Genomic DNA, 9,420 nt, shown 5'->3' on the forward strand with positions numbered 1-9,420 from the left:
TGGGATTAAAGGTGTGCACCATCACCGGCTGGCCAGTCTTCATCTTTTAAAGTCAAGTTTGATATATAGAATATATAATGCTCATTTCTATGACAAATGTGTTTGGAGCTATGGGACCACAAAAATCAAGCTACAGAAAAGCTCTGTTACCCTAGGTCCTCTCAGGATAGGACAGAGATACAGGTAGAGTGACACTCTCTACACACACACACACACACACACACACACACACACACACACACACACACGGCTGGAGACATAGGTGGGGAGAGGCAGTACCTACTTGCTTGTTCAGTTTTGGTGCCCCTGGAAAACCCTTGTCCCTCACTCTGGGGCAAGGCTGGGATCAGGGAGAGCAGGAACAAAGCAGCTCTGCCTTTATTTGGAATTTTGAGATCTTGTTCATCATGGATTTTGCTTCTCTTTCTCATCTTTTACATATGACTTTATATTTAAAAAAAAAAAAACCCTCAGGATTGCAGGTGTAGCGGCACATGCCTTGAGTCCCAGTACTCACAGCAGGTGGATCTCTATAATTTCAAGACCAGCCTGGTCTACACATCAAGTTCCGGGCCACCCAGAGCAGTATAATGAGACCCTATCTCTACAGTAAACAAACAAACAAGCAGGAGTCGGTGAGAGAGCTCCTCAGGAAAAGGTGGCCTCTAAACCTGCTGATCTGAGTTTGATCCCTAAGAAAGACAGAATCAGCTCCTGAGAAAGTTGGCCTCTGCTCTCCACACACAAGCCGTGACACACGCATGTGCGTGTGGACACACAATAAACAAAGATGCAAAATACCCATCAGGCTTTCGTGGCACAGGAGACTGAGTAACTTAGTAAGACCGTTTTCTAAGTAAATACATACATGGGCAAGTAGGAATATAGGGCAGTGGCAAAGGGTTTGCTTAGCATTGTGAGGGCCTGGGTTTAGATCTTCTGGACTGGGGGAAGAAAAGACATTTGCATGGTGGCCATCAGTTCTCATCCACATTCACTGATGACTCCCTGTGCCGAGGCCCCGCCCCCCACAGACTCCTAGCTGGTAGGAAGGCAGCTGTGGAAACAGACAAGGACATTGAGAGCTGTGAGGATGGGGTCGGGTATACAAGGGGCTGAGGTAGAAGCGGGGCAGCAAACTGCCCACAAAATGGTGCTGAAGCCAGGCTGAGTAAGGTGGGGCTTGAAAGAAGAATGTTGTGTCTGTGTCCTGGGGAGCAAGTTCCGCCGATGGCAGGGGCCAGGCAGGGGCCTTCTCTAGGCCAGGCGAGGGTCTCTCCTGATCCCACTTCTCCTTATATGTGGGTATAGCGTATGTACTCAACTTTTGAAGTCTGGGGCTGTGCCACCCACCACGGTGGCCCACTGGCCACAAAACGCATAATATTGTGGGTATTTGAAAAGTGACCGGCCTGAATGAAGGTAGTCTGTATGTATAAACTGTATTGGATTTTGAAGACTAAATACAAAGAAAAAAAATGCAATATATCTCATTTTTTATCTATTATTACTTTTAAACAATTTATTTAATTTTATGTACATTGGTGTGAAGGTGTCAGACATCCTGGAACTGGAGTTACAGACAGTTGTGAGCTACCATGGAGATGCTAAGAATTGAACCCAGGTCCTCTGGAAGAGCAGCCAGTGCTCTAACCACTGAGTCATCTCTCCAGCCCCTTCAATAATGAGTTTTTAAATATTGACTGCATGTTGAAATTACTATAGTTCTGATTAGGATAAATAAAATAGCTAAGCCCTTGTATACTATTGAATATATTGACACGAATCTCATATTTCTCTGTTCTATTTATTTGTTTATTTTGAGACAGGGTCTCACTCTGTATTACTGGCTGGCCCAGGACTCACAGGGACCCATTTGCCTGCCTCTGCTTCCCGAATGCTGGGATTGAAAGGTGTGTGCCACCTCGCCAGGGTCTCGTTTTCTTCCTTTTAAAGACTTATTTTCATTTATGTGTATAAGTGTGTTCCTATCTGTTCGTACATGTGCCATATGCGTGCAGAGCCTAGAAAGCCAGAAAATGACATTGGAGCCAATGGACCTGGAGTTAAAGATGGCTATTAGCCACCATTGGGTGCCGGGAAATTAACCCAGGTCCAGTATAAGAGCAGCCAGTACTCCTAACCACTGTGCCATCTCTCTAGCCCCTCATTACTTTGTTTGTTTGAGACAGGGTTTCTCTATGTATAGCCCTGGCTTTCCTGGAAATCACTCTACAGACCAGGCTGGCCCTGAATTTGAGATCCGCCTGCCTCTGCCTTCCAACTTCTGGGATTAAAATCGTGTGCCACCACTGCTCTGCCCATTACTTTTTAATGCTGTGCCTCAAATTATGTTCCTATGGGTCAGTTTTTAGTATAGAGCCTAAAGGACAAATGAGGGCCGTTGTGGACTGTTAGTTGAAGATGTGTTACATTTGTTTATGCTCTGGAAGATTTGTTTAATGATGCAAAGAGTGTTGCTTTTTTTTTTTTTTTTGGGTTCTGGAACTTGCTCTGTAGACCAGGCTGGCCTTGAACTCACAGAGATCCACCTGCCTCTGCCTCCTGAGTGCTGGGATTAAAGGCGTGCGCCACCACCACCGCCTGGCTGTGTTGCATCCTTTTATGTCATATTTGTTTAACTCTGTGAAGCTATGTTACTTTGCTTGCCTAAAGCACCCAATTGGCCTAATAAAGAGCTGAGGGATGGGCAGGGCTGCCAGGCAGAGAGAATGAATAGAAGAGAAGAGAAGAGAGGGAGCGAAAAAAGGAGGAAAGAGGAGGAGATGAGGACGCCAGGGGCCAGCCACCCAGACACACAGCAAATCACAGAGTAAGAAATAAAGAAAGGTATATAGAATAGAGAAAGACAAAACCCAGTGGCAAAAGGTAGATGGGATGATTACATTAAGAAAAGCTGGGGCTGGAGAGATGGCTCAGTGGTTAAGAGCATTGTCTGCTCTTCCAAAGGTCCTGAGTTCGATTCCCAGCAACCACATGGTGGCTCACAACCATCTGTAATGGGGTCTGGTGCCCTCTTCTGGCCTGCAGGCATATACACAGATGGAATATTGTATACATAATAAATAAATATTTAGAAAAAAAAAAGAAAGTCTGGCTAGGCCAGGTGGTGGTGGCGGCACACACCTTTAATCCCAGCATTCAGGAGGCAGAGGCAGGTGAATTTTCTGTGAGCTAGTTCGAGGCCAGCTTGGGTCTACAAAAAAAAAAAAAAAGGAAAAAAGAAAGAAAGAAAGATGGTTAGAAACAAGCCTCACTAAGGCCAGGCATTTATAAGAAAGAATAAGTCTCTGTGTGATTGTTGGGAGCTGATGGCAGGCCCCCCAAAGAGCAAAATGCCAAAAGAATAAAGAGCCAAAAAGCAAAAAGCAAGACCAAAGAGCATCATCCTATCTGGTTATGGGCTAGGATCTGATTCTCAGGGAGCTAGCCAGGCAGGTTGCAGGCTATGGAGTGATCCATGGTTCAGAAAGACCCTCTAGACTATGGCAGGGAGACCCGAGCAAGGGCTGTGCAGATAAGTGTCTGTGTGCATGGGAGGAGAGCCTGCTTCTCAGGCTGGTAAGAATGGGAGCCACAGGACATGGCCCTGTGTGGAGTGTAGCAGAGAAGACTAGAATTACAGAGGTTTCTGGCTGAAGCCAGGTAGGATTGATTCTCCCAGGAGGGAAAATGTTGGGGTTGTGCCGACTTGGGAATCAGGTTCTCTTTAATCTCTGTAATCTTGAGGTCTAGGACTTCTTGGCTTGAGGGAGCTGGCAAAGTATTTTCTCAGTAATAGCAAGGCTAAGAGCCCTGCCTTTGAGACCCTGGTCCTGGGTTTGCTGCTAGCTCAGTCTGCCAACTAGACGATCTCACCTTTTGGGCTTCTGTCTCCCCATCCGTAGAATGGGAACAACAGCCCCATCATGGACTGTCCCAAAGGTTCGAGGGGTGAGGTACAATCTGAATGCATGTAGCAGGAGGTGCTCAGTATTCCAACTCAGACTCTCCATGGATTTCTCCCACCACACACAGGCCTTCTCCACCAAGGCCTCATGTCCTTGAATGAGGAAACCAGGAGGCCTCCAAAGAAGTGCTTGCCTGACCCCTTCCTTCCTCTGCAATTAAGAAGGGAGATGGGGTTCATGCATGGAGAATTTCCTTTCTTTATTTTATTTTTTTATTTTTTGGTTTTTCAACCCAGGGTTTCTCTGTGGAACAGCTCTGGCTGGCCTGAATCTCGCCGTGTAGACCAGGCTGGTCTCGAACTGACAGAGATCTGCCTGCCTCTGCCTCCCAACTGATGGGATTGAAGGCGGGCACCACCTGTCTGGCCGGAGAACTTCCTTCCTGAGTCAAGAGTTTAGTGCATTCTTTGTGTTCCCCTCCTTGCCCTGCACAGAGAACATTTAGGAGAGGGTGTTGTGGGGCACACAGACCCTTATTCCCTGTCTTCGGGACCTGGAAGGGAGAGGAAAAGCTGGAGGGCTCCTGGGGCCCTAACCTCCTGTTTCCAGCACGTGGGACTCCAAAACCCCCAGGATGAGAGGGTGAGATTCATAGTAGAGAAGGGTACTTGGGAATCTGGAAGATTTCCTAACTCTGTCACAGGGATTCAGGAATCCCGCCTCATCTTAGAGTCCTTTTCCTCGTGTCCAGAGAAAAACTGATGATAGCACCACCTGGCTGACGCCAAGCTTTAAGAGGGAACCAGCGGACTCAGGAAGGGGGTGCCAGGGCAAGAGCCAGACAGCTCAGGGTTCAGAGTTGCGACCATCAACTTACTTGGGTCTGTTACTTCCATCTCACTGTGCCTCAGTTTCTCCCTTTGTAAAGCAGGGGTATTAGAACCCTCCCTCTGCAAAGTGTTGGAATCCTTCAACATCCACAGCTGGTGGTGCGTCAGCCTGCCTGCGTCACAGCTGACGACGCCTGTCCTGCGGTCGGTCGGTCGGTCGGTCGGTCGCTGACTCGGTGTCCCCTCTCTCTCTCCCCTTGCTTCTTCTGCTCCACAGTCCCCATTCCCTCCAAAGCCGGCAGCCTCTCCGCCCTCTCCCTGGCCAAAGACAGCCTGGTTGGCGGCATCAGCAACCCCAGTGAGGTCTTCTGCTCCGTGCCTGGCCGGCTGTCGTTGCTCAGCTCAACATCCAAGTACAAGGTGACCGTGGGGGAGGTGCAGCGGCGACTCTCACCTCCAGAGTGCCTCAACGCCTCCCTCCTGGGGGGTGTCCTCCGAAGGTAGGAAAGCCAGCCCACAACCCTACACAGACCCCAGCCAAAATCTTTAGTCTCTCCAGACCTTACAGCATCAGAGCCTCACTCCAGGCCCCGACATCATCCCCACCTCAGTTTCTCTGATAGAGCAGTGCCTAGGGACTCAGGATGGTACATGGTCTGAGGTGGCTGGCCGAGGTCCTGGCACCTCCCATGAGTTGTTGGGTCTGAGGCTGAGCAGGGGCAGAGAATGAAGACAGAAAAAGACTAAGTAGGCTGGGCAGGGCTGGTTCTGGGAAGAGTGGCTCTTCCTTTAGCTCTTCCCCAGGGCAGCACAGGCCTCATTGGTGTGAGTTTGGAGTGAGCAGCATGATGGGCCATGTTTTTCTCTCTGCATGTTCTTGTGTCTCAGCAGGGGATCTGCTTCAGGGATAAGCTGTAATGATCTAAGGACTGCATGTGTTTGTGTGGTATGATGGCCAAGAGTGGGTTTTACCTGGGTGAGGTTCTGCATTAGTTGGGAATGTGTGGTCTACAGTGGGTTCCCTGGACATGCATGTGCACCTGTTTATTGCCCCCCTCCCCTGCTCCGAGACAGGGCTTCTCTGTGTAGCCCTAGCTGTCCTGGAACTAGCTCTGTAGACCAGGCTGGCTCTGAACTCACAGAGCTCCACCTGCCTCTGCCTCCAGGGTGCTGGGATTAAAGGTGTGCACCACCACTGCTCCGCTTCTTTTTTTTTCTTTATTCTTCTCTCATAATTTTTTCTATGCAGTTAGTTGTTCACATGTGTGTATCTCTGTGTGTGTGTGGCCACATTAGTGCAACCAGGGCTGTCCTCTTACTCTTGATATCCGAATGTCCCGTACGGACCTGTGTTAAGTCCCTGGGATTGTGTGCACATCTCTGGGATCCTGATGTGCACATGTGTCTCTGCATGTTCCTTGATGTTCATGTCTGTATGTCTCTAATGTTACTTATGTGTCTCCATTCTTGGAGACACTGAGGGTGGGTTCATCTGTGTATATGTGGCTGGCTTTGTATATAGTTGTGCCTCCTTGTGTTTGTCGTCCCTGTGTGTCTCTGTACAGTTTTATGTGTCCCCAGCAAATGTGCTAAGGTGGGGAAGAAGGAGCCTCAGATGCTACCCTGTCCTTCCCACCCTGGGCTGCCCCTGCTATTGAGAGGGCTGGGGCGAAGGCTCTTACAGTGGGGTGCTGCTTCTTATCCAATCCTGACTGCACAATGGAAGTTGGGACAGGTTAGGATTTGCTCAGAGACGCCAAGGTCATGGCTACACCCAAGCCTTAACAGGGGCTGGTATGGGAACAAGGAAGGTCCTTGGGAGTCACTTAGCCTGCAGGCAGCTCTCTCATCTCATCTCATAGCTGTGTGTCTGTCTGTCTGTACGTTAAGGGCCAAGTCCAAGAATGGGGGCCGGTGTCTGCGGGAGCGACTGGAGAAGATCGGGCTCAACCTGCCAGCTGGCCGTCGGAAGGCAGCTAACGTGACTCTGCTGACCTCCCTGGTGGAAGGTGAGTAAGGTCCAAAGACCATGCACGTGAACGGGAGGGGACATGTCATCTAGTGTAGGAGGGTATCGTTTAGCTATGCCCGTGAACATTGCTGTTCCAGCACACATACTCCGTGTGTCATGTATAAAGAAGTATATGTATGATACGCATGGGCAGTCAACTCATCTGAGGATTTCATTACCCATGCTTCGAAATATTTGGAAAAGTTGCACCCGTGCTGCACACATGCAGACATTCTTGGTCATTATTACCAATGATGCATGTAGCTCTTTACATACGTAGCATCTATATAGTATTAGGGATTTTAAGCCACCAAGGGACAATTTGTAACATACAGGGGGATGCAAGCAGGTTTATATGCAAACACCATGCCATTTTATGTAGGGATTTCAGTGCCCACTTATTTTGGTATCTAGGAAATTCTGGAGCTAACCGTTTTTTGTTTTTTATAATGTGTCTGTGCATATATGTGCACATGCAGTGGGGTTCTTGGGGTGTGGCGGGGGAGCAAGTGGTCAGTATTTGGATATGGTAAGTAGGTGAGGGGTGCATCCCTCTTCCCTAGAGGTTGCTGACCCTAGACTCTGGTTCTGGGATATACATTGGTCCCAGCTCCATCTCTGAGTCAAGGGTGATGGACATGAAGCTGGAACCGAGAAGAAAAAACCAGAGAGGGCATCTCCAGAAGCAGGACACTCCTTAGCCAGGGGTGAAGACATTCAAGGCTAGGCTCTGGTCTTCAGAGGCACACCTAGTAACATCTCTTCTTTCCCCAGGAGAAGCTGTACACCTGGCCCGGGACTTTGGTTATGTCTGTGAGACGGAGTTTCCAGCCAAGGCAGCCGCTGAGTACCTATGCCGACAGCACGCTGACCCTGGGGAACTGCACAGCCGCAAGAGCATGCTGCTGGCTGCCAAGTGAGTGAGATGGCACTGCGCATGGCAAACGTGGATGCAACGCAGATACACGTGTCAAACCTATGACTACACACATGTTCATACAGCATATACAGCACCATACATGGCAGCTGGATTCCTTGTTGAAGTTCACACGGGAACACTTGTACATGCCATACAGACACACATGGGTATTTGTAGATATCTTTAGGTACCGTGTTCATCGCATTTAGACTTTGATGAACACTCCCACAAGCTTCCAAGGGCACACACAGACACCACAAGTGAACATCTATTATACGCACACATTAAAAACAGTGTCATATGCAGGCTTGCAGCCCATGTATGGGTGCTACACTTTCTTATGATTTTATAGCATGACCAGCCCAGGCCTGGCACAAGTCCACAGGGGTTATTCTGCTTCTGTGACTTTTCTCCTTAAGTCCTTAGGCCGTATCTGAGCCCTCTGCAGGTCACACTGCCACCTCCCTCACCACCGACCGCATGCTGCTACTTCAGGTCTTCTCATCTTCCCCAGGGGTTACTCTAATAAAATACCCTCAGTTGGGTAGCAGCTCACTTCTCATGGTTCTGGAGGCTGTTCAGGACCAGGGCACAGCATCACTTGATCTTGCTGTGTTCTCCACATGGTAAAGGAGCACAAAGGTGTTAATGGCACCTATGGCAGTGGTTCTCAACCCTGTGGGTTGTGAGCCCATTGGGGGTTCACATATCAGATAGCCTGCATATCAGATATTTACATCATGATACATAACAGTAGCAAATTACAGTTATGAAGTAGCCATGAAATAATTTTATGATGGGGGGGGTCATGATAATACATGAGAATTGTATTAAAAGGGTCACAGCATTAGGAGGTTGAGAACCACTGGTCTCTAGGGTTCTAGTCCCGTGACTTAATCACCTCCCAAAGGCTCAATCTTTATCCATATCTCAGGAAAGATTTCTATAGATAAAATCCAGAAGGCTACAGACATTCATTTGGAAGGCAACAGTCTCATTGAGAGATGGGAAGAGAGGGCTGGAAGAGATACAGAGCTCAGAATCCTCTTCTGCAGGCTAAATCCAGATGCCTTGGAGGACCCTCCCCCCCAGTCTGGACCACTCAAACTTTTAGCCAGCTGATTTTGTGGGTTTGGTCTTTAAATCACAACTCCGCCCTCCACGTGGGGCTTTCCCCCTTTAAGCAGCAAAGGACTCAGTAGGACTGCTTATTACGGAGTCCTGGAAGGCGTTCTTGCAGTTAGAGGAGCCTGCCCAAAAGGAGCCCGCTTCATTCATGAATATGAGTCAGCTCTTGCATTGAGGGCTCTGGGGACCTTGGTTTGTCTAAGGTGCTTGGCCAGACACAGGGATGAGTGATGATGGATTCTCCGACCCGAGTCACACATAGGCTTCACAAATCTTAGCCACTCATTTGCCTGGAACCGTATGATGAGAATGACGGTACAGAGCTGTTGGATGATGTAAGATGACATATACAGTGGACATGGTACATCAATAATTGCTGCTATTTTAATTATGCAACACAGATTCTGGGCTGTTCTCTTAGTTTCACAGATAAGGTTCTATGAAGCACTGTTTGGGGTGGAAGAAGAGACCACAGAAAGTTTAAGGGAATAGTTGCGTGCATTAGGTAGACAGGACATCTAGGGGAGAGAAATTAAGGTATTAGCACGAGCTGTTCACAAGTGTGCAGCACTTAGCTGCTGAACTAACATCTGTGAAAGTCAGTTTCGGTTTTTGCAAAAT

The 9,420-nt window shown here is 48.6% G+C and overlaps 1 protein-coding gene across 1 annotated transcript in view; it reads left to right on the plus strand.

Moving 5' to 3' along the window:
* Positions 1–9,420, plus strand: part of Tfap2e (transcription factor AP-2 epsilon) — a 20,750-nt gene that overhangs the window by 9,473 nt on the left and 1,857 nt on the right. The window contains exons 4-6 of the mRNA XM_005353232.3: positions 5,019–5,241; positions 6,632–6,750; positions 7,527–7,668. Of these exons, the coding sequence (XP_005353289.1) occupies positions 5,019–5,241; positions 6,632–6,750; positions 7,527–7,668 (484 nt within the window). The remainder of the gene's footprint in view (positions 1–5,018; positions 5,242–6,631; positions 6,751–7,526; positions 7,669–9,420) is intronic.

The sequence above is a fragment of the Microtus ochrogaster genome, chromosome 10 (genome assembly GCF_000317375.1).
Source record: "Microtus ochrogaster isolate Prairie Vole_2 chromosome 10, MicOch1.0, whole genome shotgun sequence".
Classification (NCBI taxonomy): domain Eukaryota; kingdom Metazoa; phylum Chordata; class Mammalia; order Rodentia; family Cricetidae; genus Microtus; species Microtus ochrogaster.